This window comes from Eleutherodactylus coqui, chromosome 7 (genome assembly GCF_035609145.1).
Source record: "Eleutherodactylus coqui strain aEleCoq1 chromosome 7, aEleCoq1.hap1, whole genome shotgun sequence".
Classification (NCBI taxonomy): Eukaryota; Metazoa; Chordata; class Amphibia; order Anura; family Eleutherodactylidae; genus Eleutherodactylus; species Eleutherodactylus coqui.
The window spans coordinates 9,082,518-9,100,420 of NC_089843.1; the positions used below are offsets into that span (position 1 = coordinate 9,082,518).

The 17,903-nt window shown below is 56.9% G+C and overlaps 1 protein-coding gene across 1 annotated transcript; it reads right to left on the reverse strand.

The window, feature by feature from the left end:
- Window positions 1-614: 614 nt before the first annotated feature.
- NAGK (N-acetylglucosamine kinase) lies at window positions 615-15,670 on the reverse strand. Its single transcript, XM_066572857.1, is given in 11 exon segments — window positions 615-999; window positions 2,639-2,717; window positions 3,615-3,712; window positions 3,901-3,948; window positions 3,951-3,987; window positions 5,676-5,788; window positions 5,859-5,969; window positions 8,378-8,519; window positions 10,014-10,112; window positions 14,688-14,772; window positions 15,492-15,670. Coding segments are annotated over 11 exon segments (1,116 nt in total). The 5' UTR covers window positions 15,605-15,670; the 3' UTR covers window positions 615-808.
- Window positions 15,671-17,903: the final 2,233 nt, after the last annotated feature.

The window sequence follows — 17,903 nt, forward strand, 5'->3', positions numbered from 1 at the left end:
GTGCAGCAAGACGGCAAAATAGAAATCATACAAAACCATCCGTCCCTTAACCCCTCCCCCGCCGGTGTCGGAGGCCTCTATTAGAATCCAGGGGAATAGAAGCAGCATTTTGGAATTAAATTACTTAAATTCTAAAGTTGTTAAAATAATAACATGGAGTAGCAGACGGATATTCCGCGGTCGGCGCCGGTCGCACTACGTATATTCCAGGGGTGGTGGGGGGCAAGCTGGTGGGTAGCCGAACAAAAAGTAGCGTCGCTCTTCATACAAGAATCGTTCACACTCTGCGGGGACAAAACCTGTATTTTGTAGCAAACCCTCAGCTGTGAGAGTACAAGCATCCAGTCTGGAGCGTTCTCCGTGGGCGACACATTCTGCTCTCAGAACTGATACATTGTAACAAACAGCAGCAGTGATAGTGCTGCTGGATTTACACCACAGATGATGAATTAGACTGCATACAGTGTAACAAACCTTCAGCTGTGAGAAATATCTGATCCATATTAATGGCTGACGGCACCATAAGTGCCCCCGATTCTCGTGCAAACAACTGTGCCCCAGAGGGCGGGGCCGATGCAGGATTTGCATTAGTAGCCCCCCCCCATTTCCCCCCCCCCCCCAATAAGACACAGATCTTGTATTGCAAATATACCATTACATGGTGCCAAAAGCGCCGCCCTGTCACAGCCCGCCCGCAGGAGCAGCAGTGGTCAGCCATCAGGAGGTCCCAAGTGGAGGAACCCCGCATATTAACTCAGAGTGCCTCCATAGGTTCCTCCGCGGGCAAAGAGGCGACAGCCAGCACTGCTTATGGGAAGCGGTGACTGTAGAAGATGGTGGCATTATCCTTGTAGTCAATCGGTAAATCCACCCCAATATTCTTTGCCGCGAGGCTGGCTCCGCCCACAGCGGATGACTGCTTGAGTTTCAGGAGACTGAAGTGGGTAAGAGGTCGTCCATGAGGGCCGTTCCGAGCTCCGCTCAGCGTCTCGATGAACCCTGCACACGGGGAGAGCCTGTTAGTTACATCATGTCTTATACTCCAGTCACCTCCAGAGCTGCATGCTGGACCTCACGGCCAGCCCCTGATTACACGGCTCTGGTCTGCACTTTACTGCAGCTCTGGCTGTGACTACAGTATACAAGTGTCAGGCAGAAGTTGGTGAATCAGTAAAAGATATTTGACATCATATTGAAGTTTAGCCCCGCCTCCCAGTACTTCATATACTCTAATCACATCCAGAGCTGCAGTCACACGTCGGCTATCAACTGTCATGTAAGGCTCTCCTTACTGTACATACCAGTGAATATGCCAAATGTATCCACAGGGACCCACACCTTGTCGGCCGGTATACGGTGGTACAATATCCTCCACTACCTGATTCCATACAAAAAGGTCCACAGAAGACCCCCTCACCCCCCTCACCCCGCACGCACCCCCTCCCCCCCACTGCCTTTATCTTCAGTGGTCCCTGTTCCGCCGGTGGCGGGCATCATCAACCTTCCTCTCCTGTCGGAGTAGAGCTGAGTGCAGACAGGAGAGGAGGAGTGATGATGCCGACCCTGCTGGCCGCTCCGAGAAGGAAGGAACGGACTCCGTGCTTCATGACTAACGTGGCAGCCAGGTAAACACAGAAAGGAGGTTGTGGAGGGCACTGAGGGGGCACCATTACCTGATGGGGCATAAAAGGGGTATGAGAGGCATTCTGGGCTCTCCTGTCCTGGTCGCCATCCTGACTGTAGTAATGAGACCGCTGGGACCCAGAAGCTTCAGTTTCAGCAGATGTCTATTCATTTCTGTCCGTTCCCGGCACGGCTCGCTCGGGCGCAAAATGCTGGAAATGAACACAGAGCTGCCGAAACACCTTTCATTAACCGCTTCAGGACCGCTGACCGCATAGCAATGTCCTGAAGGGTACGGAGCGGGATCCAAAGTATGCCCGGTGGCTGCCAGTAACCGCAGCGATCACAGTCCGCTCCGATCACGGCCGTTAACTGTTTAGATGCCACAAAGCTGAAGGTCCATCTAAGCTGTCAGCAGGAGGAGTCCGAGATCCCTTCCCGCACCCCTTGGTAACCCCCACAGTGCGATTGGGGGGTAGGGCTCTGATTGGCTTGCATGGCAGCTCGGACCCCACTGAAGGCCCGTAGGGTTTGCCCATTTTTTCACCACACACACATTTGGTATCGCCGTGTACGTAAAAGCTGGAGCTATTACAATTTCACCCGCACGGTGGCGAAATTTAAAAAGATAAAGACAGAATTCTAGAAATGGGATTTCTTTTTTTTTTTTTCGTTTCGCCGTCTCCCTACAGTGATCATGAAGATGGCGGCGCCCCCAAATGGTAATAATGAAAACTGCAGCTCACCGCGCAAAACACGAGCCTCACACAGCACAATTGCTGAAAAAAATGCCAGAAGTTGCAGGCCTCGGCACGCGGGGACAGAGGGGGGGGAGGGGGTCCTTTGTCCCTGAAGAGGTTAACAGATTTCCCATGCGGGTTCCGTCCAGCGGTCAGCGGCTGGGTAGAAGTATGCCAAGTGTCGCCTGTCCTCAAGCATGCTAGTTCTAGATGTGTGGCGGCCGCCATTGGCTCCTTCTACCCCGCCGTGACCGCTGCACTGGAGGAAGACTTACCGTCTCTGAGGAGGTCCCAGCTGGTCCACACGGAGCCTTCAGCGAGGATCGGAAGACCCAGATCGCCGCCGAACAAGACCTAAGCAGAAAACGTCAGCATTACTATTGAGCCACTGCGGGGGGCGCCGTTACTACCACTACTATGTGGGCCACTACTGGGGGAAACCACTACAGGGGGGGGGGGGGGGCATTACTGCCACTACTATCAGGGCCACTACGGGGTGAGGGGAAGGGGGTGGGGCACCATTACTGTCACTACTATGTGGGCCACCACAAGGGGAAACCACTACAGGGGGGGGGGGGGGGGGGCATTACTGTCACTACTATGTGGGCCACTACTGGGGAAACCACTACGGAGGGGGGGGGGGGCGCCATTACTGCCACTACTATGTGGGCCACCACAAGGGGAAACCACTACAGGGGGGGGGGGGGGCGCCATTACTGCCACTACTATGTGGGCCACCACAAGGGGAAACCACTACGGAGGGGGGGCATTACTGCCACTACTATGTGGGCCACTACCGGGGGAAACCACTACAGGGGGGGGGGGGGGCGCATTACTGCCACTACTATGTGGGCCACTACCGGGGGAAACCACTACGGGGGGGGGGGGGGCATTACTGTCACTACTATGTGGGCCACCATGAGGGGCTGTCAGTGTAAGTGGTAATCCACCATATTGTAGCACATAATGCTGCCGGCGACCGCACAGGACAGCACTATCCAGAAACAGTGTTAACCCCTTAAGCACCGCACCCTTTATTTTTCCCTCATCACTTTTTAAAAAATCCTAACCCTTCTATTAATCCGTCGCTGTTGGGGGGGGGGGGGGGGGGGACCTGACATCTGCGGGGCGGCATCAAGGATGATGGGAGTAGTAGTATCTGTATTCTGGCTGTGAGACCATATAGAAGCTCCGGTATGGGGGTCCGGCGAGAGTTGGGGGCAGCAGAACATCTGCAGGGCGGCTACCCACCTCATCAATCTTTGGCATGATGGCCACAACGTGACGAGCGAGGATCTCGCCGGCAGCGCGAAACACGGAGCGACATAAGGCATCGCCCTCGGTAGCCCCTGAAAGGAAGGCAGAAGCCGGTAAGAGGTCAGATCTACAATGGCGCAACCACAGCCACGCCCACAAGATGGCGGTAAGAAGGCTGGGGCTACACGGAGACGTTTGGTAGCGCAACTTCCATCCATAGTTAATACTGGAAAGTCGCCATGTAGTCCCAGCCTTAACAAGATGGCCGCTGCCCCGTTACCTTCCGCTATCCGGACGCAGAATCCGGCGATCTGGGACTTCTGGAGGTTCTGTACAGATGAGGGAGGATCCCCAGCCGATCAGAGACCTGAGCGACAAAGACAGGAGACCGGCTATATCATCAGCGGCGCAGCTCCTCCGGCGCTCCTAACGACCGCTGCCGGATTATCAGACTGCTGTGTGTTATATAGCGGGTCACCTGATATGGGGGGGCAAACCAACAACTGCTCCCCTACTGCTGTGCGGGCGCGCTGGTACCCTGTGACTCCGCCCCTTCTGGTATCCCTTTGCACCTGGTTAATGCGGTCACATGACCAATATCCAATCCCTGACCTCAGTAGCAATGCCGAGGCTAGTGATTGGCCGCAGCAGTCACATGCAGCGCGGCCGCCTCCAGTATTCGGTTTCGCGGAGCGGCTGGTGATCTTCACAGGTAGCGGAAATACTGCGACTCCGCAGCCTCCCTGCATCACAACCATCGGACTCCCCAGCAATATACTGATCAGAGCGCAGCGCCCGCCGGTGGTCATGTGACGCAGTAGTGGTATCACATGACAGGGACACGAACGGCGGCAGTGGTGCGCTCGCAGCAGTATGGGGGTCCGCAGCTGATGCGGCGGCAGGATGGGCCGCGGCGGCGGATCGGAGGAAGTATTTGATGCAGAAATGCTGTGGATTTTGCCGCCGGACGATTTGTAGCGCCTCCGCCTGCGGCTGTCGGCCGGCGTCACCCCGCCACGAGCGCCTCGCACAGATCAGATGTGCCGCCACCCGCTGGCAGGGTCTTATACCTGCATGGATGCACAGAGTCTAAGCCGGCGTATTCGCGGTGCTTCTGCGCAAACACATTGATTTCAAATGAGTAAATGTGCTGAAGATGGAGCAGTGGAAATGTGCGCACAAGTCCTGAAGCGTGACTGCGGAGCGAGCATCAATGCGCGGCGCAAAGACGGCGGCGTGTGTCCAGCGCAGTTATACATTTATGTCCGGTTTTACATGAGAAAAACGGCCGACTTTCTGCTGCAGTTTGGGCCTGGCTTTACACGGGCGACGGCGCGCTTCACACGGGCGACGGCGCGCTTCACACGGGCGACGGCGCGCTTCACACGGGCGACGGCGCGCTTCACACGGGCGACGGCGCGCTTCACACGGGCGACGGCGCGCTTCACACGGGCGACGGCGCGCTTCACACGGGCGACGGCGATACTGAGGGGCGAGTCACGGCCAGATATCGCACTCGCCGCCATGTGACAGCCCCGTGGATGCGAGGAGCTGTCACGTGATAACGGTCTGACATCTCCTCCGGCGCGGCGGTCACAGCAGGGGATCACGGAGTTCTGCCGCTGCTGAAGACCCCGGCGATCCCACGGGGGGGAAGCGCCGCCGCGGATTCTATTTCTCTCCACATCGCAGGAATAAAAACATCACAAATGAGAACAAAACCTCTGAAGCCATTCGTTTTATAATCCTGCGCCCGCACTCACTGTCGCAGCGCGCAATTTTCTCTCCCGTGTAAAACCGGCCTAAAGCTTGAGTGTTAACGTTGGACTTCGGACGCATCCGCCGCCGGCTGCAGGGCGCCATCGTGTGGGGTCTAACAAGAAGCGCGATGCTCTGCGCCGTCCCACGAACGGAGGGAGACCAACGAGTAAAACCGTACGCAAATCGCCAAGCGTGCGCACTGCGAACCAGAGAACCTAAAGGATTGACCATCACTTTAACCCCTTCAGTCCCGAGCCCCTTTGGCTTGCGGATCACATGACATCTTCGCCTCACCTGGAAGTAGCTGAACATGGCGTCCTGCACGTAGCCGATGTCAAACTCCGGCTCCACCAGGTTGTCGATGGCATCAAACACGGTCTTCATGGCCCGGTGGGCGATCCAGAACGCTGCGGAGAGGAGGGGAACTGTGAGCTACCATCCATGCCAAGCAGAGCCAGGGGGTGCATGCTGCCTCACCTGAGCCTTCATCGCCCATCAGATGCCCCCAGCCGCCGCAGCCGCTCACACTACCGTCTGGGCTCACCAGCTTGCAGTTGGATCCCGTCCCGGATATCAGCACAACGCCCCCTGCAGGAGGCATAGAGATACAGGAGTCAGCGGGTGCCATATTATACGACTGCCGCCTCTTCCACAGTTAGTGACGCGGTCCCGAGGGCGCAGTGATTATATAACCGGGTCATGTTGCGCCGTCACATTTTTTTGGAAATCTATACATTTATTTCCTCGCTGCATTCGCAGTCCCACCAGTTTTTCCTTCTCCGTGGGCGGAGCTCCGTCAGGGCTCTAGGTTTTTGTGGCTTTATTGACCACTTATTGTGGTTTTTTGGAGGGGACTTATTTGTTTCCGTCTTTTAGTTGGTTTGTATTTCAAAGCGCGAGTGTTTTTTATTTTTAACCGCACCTTTTACGTCCCTGCAGCGAGCGAGAACCTACGACTTCATGATCGCTCAGATGATACACTGCAGTACTTCTGTACTGCAATATCACTTACTGCAGTGATCACAGGCCATGGCAGACTCAGGCGCCATTGACTGCCATGGTAACCCATCGGCCCTCCATAATTACATGGTGGAGGGCTGATGACATCACAGAGGGAGCACCCTCTCTCTGCACCCTTTACGTGGTGCGATCAACACTGATCGTGGCATGTAAGGGGTTTAACAGCGGGGATCGGTGTTCTCACAGTGGCAGTCAGATCAGACTCCCGCTGCGGATGGTGTAGGTTCAGCTTCTGAGCCGGCTCCATCCGCAGGACGCAAGTTTACATCCATTGACTGAAACCTCTTCTCAGTGAGGACGTACATTTATGCCCTGGAAAGGAAGGGGTTAAAGGCTCCATTGTCAGAGCAGTAGACTGGCGATCCCACCGGAATGGATCCCCCCCCCCCCCCCCCCATCACATTCGGCCTGCGGGTCGGTATAATTACAACATTGTATGGCTACATCTCTTTGGCGTTTTTCTCCCAGTGATGGCGGTGATGTCACAGCGCTGGGTATACATCTATATATATTGGGTGAGACGCACAAACATGAGCGGCTCCTACACATTGGCGATGTTCTCCTGCACGGCACCGCGATACGAGAAACACATCGCAGCCTCTCCCATCCCCCTGCGAGATCGCAGCGCCGGCCCCATTGGAAGCAGCGGGCGAACTCTGCGATCCCCTGCTGTGACCGCCGTGCCGGAGGACCCCTGCGTCCCCGCAGGGATGTCAGGCTGTTATCACATAGGGGGAGGGGGGATGCAGGGGTCCCCCCATGTGATAACATCGCATCCACAGGACTTAACATGGCGGCGAGTGCGATATCTGGCTGCTAATCGCCCTCGCCCGTGTGTGAAGGAGCCCTCGCCCGTGTGTGAAGGAGCCCTCGCCCGTGTGTGAAGAGCCCTCGCCCGTGTGTGAAGGAGCCCTCGCCCGTGTGTGAAGGAGCCCTCGCCCGTGGTTTTTTTGCATGGCTGCTTTCAGAGACCCTGAACAGTATTTTCCCGCGGCCGGGGCTCTGCGGGGCTTGTTATTTCGCGTGCCGAGCCGTGGTTTCTGTTGGCACCATATTGCAGTACATCCGCACACCTGAAACCAAGTTGGAGGAGAGGTGACTGCAGACAACACAGTCCGCACCTCTGAACTGATACCAAGGATGCCAGCCATACATAAGTGCGCCACACTATACGGGATTACACCCGCTACTGGCACAGCAGTGTACTACCCTGTATCACTAGTGCGCACTCTGTACAATCTGCAGTCTGGCCGTCTGCCCACTATTAGGGGACACAGTGGCGGAGCCTTCCCCCCCAGCATCCGGGGCACGCAGCGGCAGCCCCCCCCACCCAGCATCCGGGGCACGCAGCGGCAGCCCCCCCCCACCCAGCATCCGGGGCACGCAGCGGCAGCCCCCCCCACCCAGCATCCAGGGCACACGGCGGCCTGGCCCGCCCCCCACCCAGCATCCAGGGCACACGGCGGCCTGGCCCGCCCCCCACCCAGCATCCAGGGCACACGGCGGCCTGGCCCGCCCCCCACCCAGCATCCAGGGCACACGGCGGCCTGGCCCGCCCCCCACCCAGCATCCAGGGCACACGGTTTACTTGGCTTCCTTCTCTGTGTGTTTTGTCTTTGTACACGTTTTCTCTCTCCTCTGTGATTTTAGCGTTTATAGGGCGCACTAACAAACGCTGTAGGTTCTTCTTTTCGGGCGTTTCAGCAATTCGCCCGTAGAAATGAATGGGGGCGCGTTAACAACGGTGTCAGAGCTGTTCACTGCGCCACCAGGAGGAAAAAAGAAACGCTGACAAAAACGCGGCTCCCAACGCTGTGAACCTGGTGGGGGCGATCTGGTGGCAGAAAAAGGCATCCGTCCTTTTTTAAATAAGATTGTTGTGCGGACAAAAAGGCGCGTTCCGTTCGCCGTACGAGCCGCAGCGGATGCTCTTAGTGGTACTCTGTTGGTACTGAATGGTGGTTTACGGATCATACCCAGTTTCGTAGCGGTCGCCATGGCGCCGATGGCATCGTTGCAGATGAGGTAGTTCTCACTGAGCTGCGGGAAGCGCCGGCTGATCTCCTCAATCATCTTCTTGATGGCTTCCTTCTCGTCTCCACCGCTCAGCGACATGCCCTGTAATCACAGACACTGAACCAGCAGGGGGCGACAGCGAGTAAATCAGTGTTATATTCTGATACCTTGCTAGGAGACAGAAGCCCCTAAGGAGCACCTAAATACGCTTACGATGTGCGCCCCGATGGTTTGTAATGGGGAGCCGTGTCCAGCGCTGTGCTTAGGAAATACACGCCGGGGGGGAGGGGGGGGGGCGGTGACATAATTTCTCTTTCCGCTTTCTCTTGGCGGTGATCCGGGACTTGGCCGTACGAGTCAGCGGGCCGGGGTGTCCGCGGTTCAGGCATACAATAAGACACCGATTTACGCTGGACACTCAGATGAGGATTTTTCACGCGAATTTCAGTTGCGTGAAAATAAACGCCATCAGTCCACTGAGTACTTAGACGACCGAATACGTATACGCCTGTGTGTGACCGCGACCCTAGGGCTCATTCACAGCATTTATTCGTGTCTGACTCCCCCCGCCTCTGCCCTCATGGATTTCAATAAACATCCAGGTCAGAAATCTGTGAGGTTGTCGCGGATGTCTGATGTGGACTTTCGTTTGCTGCATTCGTGGATCCGCGCACGGCTTCAGTCCAGTCTACGGGACGCATCAAGAAATGGCGCTTCACTTTTTTTCATCCGCAATGCAAATTTAAAGTCATTACAGACAATAGGAGCGGACGTGGCGTCCCATTCGTGGTGAACACGGCTTAGGGGTGCGGTCAGGCGTGGGCGTACACAATGACGATTTTCTATACAAAAGTCTGCAGCGTTTACAGTCCGAGCCGCGCGGACGAGGCGTTAAATGTCATCTACATGGAGCGAAAAAAAATAGGCGGGGAAGCTACAGCGGAAGGGGTTAAAAGGCCACAGGTCACTATTTTCCGTGATGCGGATTTAGAAATCTTTGACATAATTTGGCGCGGACACGGAAGGCGATGGGAGAGCTCTGAATGCAGATGTTGCAGCGGGTTTCATGTGGATCAGCGCAGATTCTGCGTCACATTTATGGCGAACGGCGCCGTCACATTGCCAGGTATCCTCCGGTAATACTACCGATCACAACCTAAAACGCCACTCACCAGTGAGGGTTAATAGCGCCACGGATCAATTACGGGAAGCAGTGGGAGGGGCAGCGGAGAGAAGGGGAGGCGGAGCCTCACATACCGACACGGGAGCTGCAGCAATATGGCCGACAGGAAGCAGCAGCTTCTTGCAGGATGATGAAAGCGAAGCCTTGAATACAAACAGCTGAGCCAGGAATGGCGTAAAACAGCAGCGAGACCGCAGGACCTCCGCGGCGCCACGTCCTGTCCAGTAATATTCCTCCACAGTAGCGGCTGGAGAGCGCCATGTATGCCGCCATACGAGGCCGGACGCTCTCATACTACCGCCTTGCACACATGGTTGGTTCTATGGAGACCTGCTGTGGCCACGCCCATCCTGAAGACCCCACTGCGCCATGGGAACAGGATGGCGCACAACCTTCACCCCCCCCCATCTTACCAGGCAGCGGAGGGGCACCTGGGGGTCCAGCCCGGCCTTCTGTTTGGCCTCCGTCACCATAGAATTAATCACCTCCAAGCATCTGTCCGTACCGACCAGCTGGGGAGACAGAAGAGTCCAGTCACACCGACCGCGGATCGACACGGCGTCAACGGCAGAAACAACCGACCAATAGGAACCGTCTCAGATCCCCCCTCCGCGTCCCCCGATATCTGAGGAATCCCATGGAAGACAGACGGAAGAATAAAAAGAAGAAAACTAGAATCCTGCGGTTGCGTAAGTGTTCACACCCTCTTATACAAGAAGGGGGGGGGGTGCTGATAAGTCTTTGGCTTTGTGTTCTTTGTTTCTATGGTAACGGATGTTGCATCACATGGAAGCCTTATGTGTCTAATATATGTGTTTGTAGCTTATGGCAGCAGTGATCTCGGCACGCGGGAAAACAAAATGGCGGAGTCTAAGGTGATATTAACAGCCAATGAGAGCGGAGGAGGGATAAAGTCGGCGCAGGATATTCCTGGTGATATGTGGCAGACATCGGGGGATCAATGCCCTTCATACTCTACAGTTATGAACTGGGTGCCACTTCAGCCCCAATGATGAGGAACGTCCTGGACGACCCAGAGAGGTTGTTGTCCCGGAGATCGCCGATGCTGCGCACAACCTCATACTGGAGAATCGGCCGGCTGCAGGAATAGCCGACATCATGGGGGTTTATGGGGAACGTGTTTGTGTCATTATCCATGAAGAAGCCATCTGCAAAGTGGGTCCCCAAATGTGTGACAACAGATCAGAAAAGCATCGAGTGACAACTTCCCGCTCCATTTGTCAGCGTTTCCCAACTGATAAGAACTTCCTGGACTGACTGGTCACCATGGAGGAGACCTGGATTTATGTGTATGACCCTGAAACCAAGGAGCAGTCAGAGAGTGGAGGCCCAGTGGTCCTCAGCCACTAAGGTGATGGCGTCTGTGTACAGATATATACAGCCACCACTAGGGGAGCTCACTACATACAGATATATACAGCCATCACTAGGGGGAGCAGTCAGAGTGGAGGCCCAGTGGTCCTCAGTCACTAAGGTGATGGCGTCTGTGTTCTGGGATAAGGAGGGCGTGCTGCTAGTGGACGACCTTCACAATGGTTCCACCATCAATACAAGGGATTACATTGAACTTTTGGACCAATTGAAGGCAGCTCTGAAGGCCAAAAGGCGCGGCAAGCTGTCCAAAGGAATCTTGTTCCTGCAAGACAACGCCTCCGCTCACAGTGCACAAGGGACCGCGGCACAACTGGTGGAGCTAGGCTTCCAGCTGGTTGACCACCCACCTTATTCACCAGATCTAGCTCCCTCCGACTATCATCTGTTTCCAGAAGAAACACCTCAAGGGGACCACATTTCCCACCATTTCTGATGCCATGGCTGCTACAGATGACTGGTTTAAGGCACAACCGAAATCCTTCTTTTTGCAAGGCTTCCAGAACTTGGAATCCCGATGTAAGAAGTGTGTTGGCATCAGTGGAGAGGTTGTGGGGGAAATGGAAAGTTTCATCTTCCTATCTCATTTCTTTCTGGATAAAGCCAAAGCCTTATCAGCAGCCCCTCGTATGTGAAGAAGTGGGTGTGTTCAGAATCAGCCAATCACATGTAACCTCCTGATAGATAGTAGTCTGCACTCTGCGGCCATTACTTACAGGGATTCTGGGTCCCCCATATAAAGTTTGTCTCTTCTGACATTTTCTTAGTTGGTTACAGCACATCTAAGGGGGCCGAAACATGTCCAAGGTATAACATGTACCATGGGACAGAGGAGATCGGCAGCACGAAGGGGGCCCAAAAAATGTACAGGGTATTACATATACCATGGGGCACAGGGGAGATCGGCAGCAAGAAGGGGGCCCAAAAAATGTACAGGGTATTACATATACCATGTGGCACAGGGGAGATCGGCAGCAAGAAGGAGATTAATGGCCCAACAGTGACATCACCAAGAACTGGACGGCCCCCAGAAACTGATGAAAAGACAAGAAGAAAATCAGTCCAGGAGGTGAATAAGATGCCTTCAGCGACATTAAAAGGAGCTGCAGGAGTTCCTGGTTGTGTCGTCATGTGACAACCATCCCCCGTGTTCTTCATATGTCTGGGCAGGGGAAGACAGAAGCCTTATCCAATGAGGAAGAACATCCAAGCCCAGCCATGTTTTACCAGAACCTCCATCTCGTCCGCCAGAAGTCTATGGGGCACGTGTTTTGTCTGATGAGAACGTGGGGGTGGGGTGAGAACGTGTTCTGTCTGATGAGAACGTGGGGGTGGGGGGGACGTGTTCTGTCTGATGAGACCGGGGGGGAGGGGGGACGTGTTCTGTCTGATGAGACCGGGGGGGGGGGGGGAGGGGGACGTGTTCTGTCTGATGAGACCGGGGGGGGGGGGAGGGGGACGTGTTCTGTCTGATGAGACCGGGGGGGGGGGGGAGGGGGACGTGTTCTGTCTGATGAGACCGGGGGGGGGGGGACGTGTTCTGTCTGATGAGACCGGGGGGGGGGGGGGACACGTGTTCTGTCTGATGAGACAGGGGGGGGGGACGTGTTCTGTCTGATGAGACAGGGGGGGAGGGGGGATGTGTTCTGTCTGATGAGACCGGGGGGGGGAGGGGGGACGTGTTCTGTCTGATGAGACCGGAGGGGGGACGTGTTCTGTCTGATGAGACCGGAGGGGGGGAGGGGGGACGTGTTCTGTCTGATGAGACCGGAGGGGGGGGAGGGGGGACGTGTTCTGTCTGATGAGACCGGAGGGGGGGGGAGGGGGGAAGTGTTCTGTCTGATGAGACCGGAGGGGAGGGGGGACGTGTTCTGTCTGATGAGACCGAGGGGGGGAGGTGTTCTGTCTGATGAGACCGGGGGGGGGGGAGGGGGGACGTCTTCTGTCTGATGAGACCGGGGGGGGGGGGAGGTGGGACGTGTTCTGTCTGATGAGACCGGGGGGGGGGGGACGTGTTCTGTCTGATGAGACCGGGGGGAGAGGGGGACGTGTTCTGTCTGATGAGACCGGGGGGAGAGGGGGACGTGTTCTGTCTGATGAGACCGGGGGGGAGGGGGGACGTGTTCTGTCTGATGAGACCGGGGGGGGGGGGGGAGGGGGACGTGTTCTGTCTGATGAGACCGGGGGGGGGGGGGGAGGGGGACGTGTTCTGTCTGATGAGACCGGGGGGGGGGGGGAGGGGGACGTGTTCTGTCTGATGAGACCGGGGGGGGGGGACGTGTTCTGTCTGATGAGACAGGGGGGGGGGGGACGTGTTCTGTCTGATGAGACAGGGGGGGAGGGGGGATGTGTTCTGTCTGATGAGACCGGGGGGGGGAGGGGGGACGTGTTCTGTCTGATGAGACCGGAGGGGGGACGTGTTCTGTCTGATGAGACCGGAGGGGGGGAGGGGGGACGTGTTCTGTCTGATGAGACCGGAGGGGGGGGAGGGGGGACGTGTTCTGTCTGATGAGACCGGAGGGGGGGGGAGGGGGGAAGTGTTCTGTCTGATGAGACCGGAGGGGAGGGGGGACGTGTTCTGTCTGATGAGACCGAGGGGGGGAGGTGTTCTGTCTGATGAGACCGGGGGGGGGGGGGGGAGGGGGGACGTCTTCTGTCTGATGAGACCGGGGGGGGGGGGAGGTGGGACGTGTTCTGTCTGATGAGACCGGGGGGGGGGGGGGGGGACGTGTTCTGTCTGATGAGACCGGGGGGAGAGGGGGACGTGTTCTGTCTGATGAGACCGGGGGGAGAGGGGGACGTGTTCTGTCTGATGAGACCGGGGGGAGAGGGGGACGTGTTCTGTCTGATGAGACCGGGGGGAGAGGGGGACGTGTTCTGTCTGATGAGACCGAGGGGGGAGGGGGGACGTGTTCTGTCTGATGAGACCGAGGGGGGAGGGGGGACGTGTTCTGTCTGATGAGACCGAGGGGGGACGTGTTCTGTCTGATGAGACCGAGGGGGGAGGGGGGACGTGTTCTGTCTGATGAGACCGAGGGGGGAGGGGGGACGTGTTCTGTCTGATGAGACAGGGGGGGGAGGGGGGACGTGTTCTGTCTGAGACCGGGGGGTGGGAGGGGGGACGTGTTCTGTCTGATGAGACCGGGGGGAGGGGGGACGTGTTCTGTCTGATGAGACCGGGGGGGAGGGGGGACGTGTTCTGTCTGATGAGACCGGGGGGGACGGGGGACGTGTTCTGTCTGATGAGATCGGGGGGGGGGGAGGGGGGACGTGTTCTGTCTGATGAGACCCGGGGGGGGGGGGGGAGGTGTTCTGTCTGATGAGCTGAGATTACTTATTGTACAGATATCGGGTCCCACAGAGGGGGGGGGGACTGAGATCACTTATTGTACAAATATCGGGTCCCAGGGTGGCGGCTCATGTCCAGGAAGAACAAAAGGATTTGGCATTGAGATTCAACACGCCAGTTCTTCTCTCCACCAGTAGGGGGTGTTGGGGGAGTCGGGGGTCCCCATGCACATACGAGAGGCAGCCAGATCCACCAAAGTCGGCAGGTTGGGATGACTCTTCCCTAATGTGTACAGAGGCCCTGTTAGGAGGAGCGGTGGTTACCATGGGGCCCGGCATCTAAGGGCCCATCCTCCCCCCAAGGAACCTGATGACCATGAATTGCCAGCATGGCCAGGCTCACTTACCCAGTGGTTGGTGCAAGGTCCTTCAGTCTCAGAAATGATGCGTCCATCTTGGGAGAGGAGAACGGCTTTGGAGTGGGTGCCTCCCCTGGAAAGGACATAGTGGAGGGGCGTTAGATGAGGATAGCATCAGCTACCACTAACCGGGCACGGACCTCCCACCAGCCCCGGGCACGGACCTCCCTCGTCTACTGGGGTCATTGACAAAAATAGTTAGCATTGAGGAGAATGACGACTTATAGCCGCGCTGCTCCAACAGAGGTCCACACGGAGGTGTAACTAATGGGGGCTTCACATCTACAGCGTAGAGCGCACTTCAACCCCCGACTGGAGGAGCACTTTGTTGGGCGCCACTAGAATTTGCCATTTTCCCTCTTCACCGACTCCCTACAAGGCCCCTCAGGAGGGTCTCCGAAGCCGATGACGTGCCTGGAGGCCCCACGCCACATCCACTGGTCAACCGACCACAAAGCGCTCCGTAGAGCTGTGTACCAGGTGAGAGGACACATCGACACCATTAGCCACCCGAGTGTTGGGGACCCTCTGAACGCACACAAGATGCCCAATCCCACCAACGTCACGTGCGGCTGGCATCTCATACCCCTGGCGAGTCAATCAATGGCGTTCCTACATGCCGCATGGACAGTAGTCAACAAAAGGGTTAATAGTCACACCACTTTTCTAGAGAGACGCCCACCAGAAGGCTACAGGGCCCCAGGCTACCCAGTGACCCCCGCCACGGCGGCCCCAGGCTGCGATGTGACCCCCGCCACGGTGTTCCACCAGCCACAAAAGCTTGTAACTCACTTGCTGCTATAAGCAGCGTAACCTCTAACAGCGCTGCCGGCATCTGCGGGGGGCGACACACGTCTCCTGCCACCCGGGAAGGTCTTGCAGGATCTGGGACTGTTGGGAAACATACAGAACCCCACGAGCTCCGATCCTCGCCGCTACAGCAGCGCCATGCCAGGAGGGACCCCCACAGCGCTGAGGCTTCTGCCTGTCAGCGGCGGCTGTAAAGAAGCATATTGCCAACCACTAAGGGGTTAAAGAGACGCTGTCATATCAGGCGTTATCAGCCGCTCGTATTAACGGGGCCACTGGGTGATAATGGGGGCCCGCTACTAAACAGTAGGACGCACACAAAAGGATGCCTCTGGGTCTCTACGTATGCTGCGCGCTTCTGTCAGCTCTGCAGACGAGGCGTAAACTAAACCATACAGAAGCATGTGCCCCCCAGAGGAGCCCCCCCGCCATACAGCACCCCCTGGAGGAGCCCCCCCGCCATACAGCGCCCCCTGGAGGAGCCCCCCCGCCATACAGCGCCCCCAGCCATACAGCCCCCTGGAGGAGCCCCCGCCATACAGCGCCCCCAGCCATACAGCCCCCTGGAGGAGCCCCCGCCATACCGCGCCCCCAGCAGAGCCCCTGCCATACCGCGCCCCCAGCAGAGCCCCTGCCATACAGCGCCCCCAGCAGAGCCCCTGCCATACAGCGCCCCCAGCAGAGCCCCTGCCATACAGCGCCCCCAGCAGAGCCCCCGCCATACAGCCCCCAGCAGAGCCCCTGCCATACAGCCCCCTGGAGGAGCGCTCTCTAGTCCTCTCATCTGCCCCCTGCAGCCCACCAGGGACAGATGTAGCAGAGCCGACGCGGCTCACTCATTCATCACATACAATCCAAAGAGGTCGCAGCTCACCCCTCAACCCCGCCAAACACAGCAGCCATCCCTGGTCATGTGACCTCCACGTCAGCTGACACCAGCAGGAAGCGACAGCAGGGAGGAGCAGCAGTTAGATACATTGTATCCACCCTGGGCTCCGCCCACACAGTCCTACACACTGCCTGCACCCCGTATACCCCCAGCTCTGTATATACCAGCCGTATACACTGCCTGCACCCCGTATACCCCCAGCTCTGTATATACCAGCTGTATACACTGCCTGCCTCCCGTATACCCCCAGCTCTGTATATACCAGCCGTACACACTGCCTGCACCCCGTATACACCCAGCTCTGTATATACCAGCCGTACACACTGCCTGCACCCCGTATACCCCCAGCTCTGTATATACCAGCCGTATACACTGCCTGCACCCCGTATACCCCCAGCTCTGTATATACCAGCTGTATACACTGCCTGCACCCCGTATACCCCTATCTCTGTATATACCAGCCGTATACACTGCCTGCACCCCGTATACCCCCAGCTCTGTATATACCAGCTGTATACACTGCCTGCACCCTGTATACCCCCAGCTCTGTATATACCAACCATATACACTGCCTGCACCCTGTATACCCCCAGCTCTGTATATACCAGCTATATACACTGCCTGCACCCTGTATACCCCCAGCTCTGTATATACCAGCTATATACACTGCCTGCACCCCGTATACCTGCAGCTCTGTATATACCAGCTATATATACTCCCTGCACCCCGTGTACACCCAGCTCTGTATATACCAGCCGTATACACTGCCTGCACCCCGTATACCCGCAACTCTGTATATACCTGCCGTACACACTGCCTGCACCCTGTATAACCCCAGCTCTGTATATACCAGCCGTATACACTGCCTGCACCCTGTATAACCCCAGCTCTGTATATACCAGCCGTATACACTGCCTGCATCCCGTATACCCCCAGCTCTGTATATACCAGCCGTATACACTGCCTGCACCCCGTATACCTGCAGCTCTGTATATACCAGCTGTATACACTGCCTGCACCCCGTATACCCCCAGCTCTGTATATACCAGCCGTATACACTGCCTGCACCCCGTATACCCCCAGCTCTGTATATACCAGCCGTATACACTGCCTGCACCCCGTATACCCCCAGCTCTGTATATACCAGCCGTACACACTGCCTGCACCCTGTATACCCCCAGCTCTGTATATACCAGCTGTATACACTGCCTGCACCCCGTATACCCCCAGCTCTGTATATACCAGCTGTATACACTGCCTGCACCCCGTATACCCCCAGCTCTGTATATACCAGCTGTATACACTGCCTGCACTCCGTATACCCCTAGCTCTGTATATACCAGCCGTATACACTGCCTGCACCCCATATACCCCTAGCTCTGTATATACCAGCCGTATACACTGCCTGCACACCGTATACCCCTAGCTCTGTATATACCAGCCGTATACACTGCCTGCACCCTGTATACCCGCAGCTCTGTATATACCAGCCGTATACACTGCCT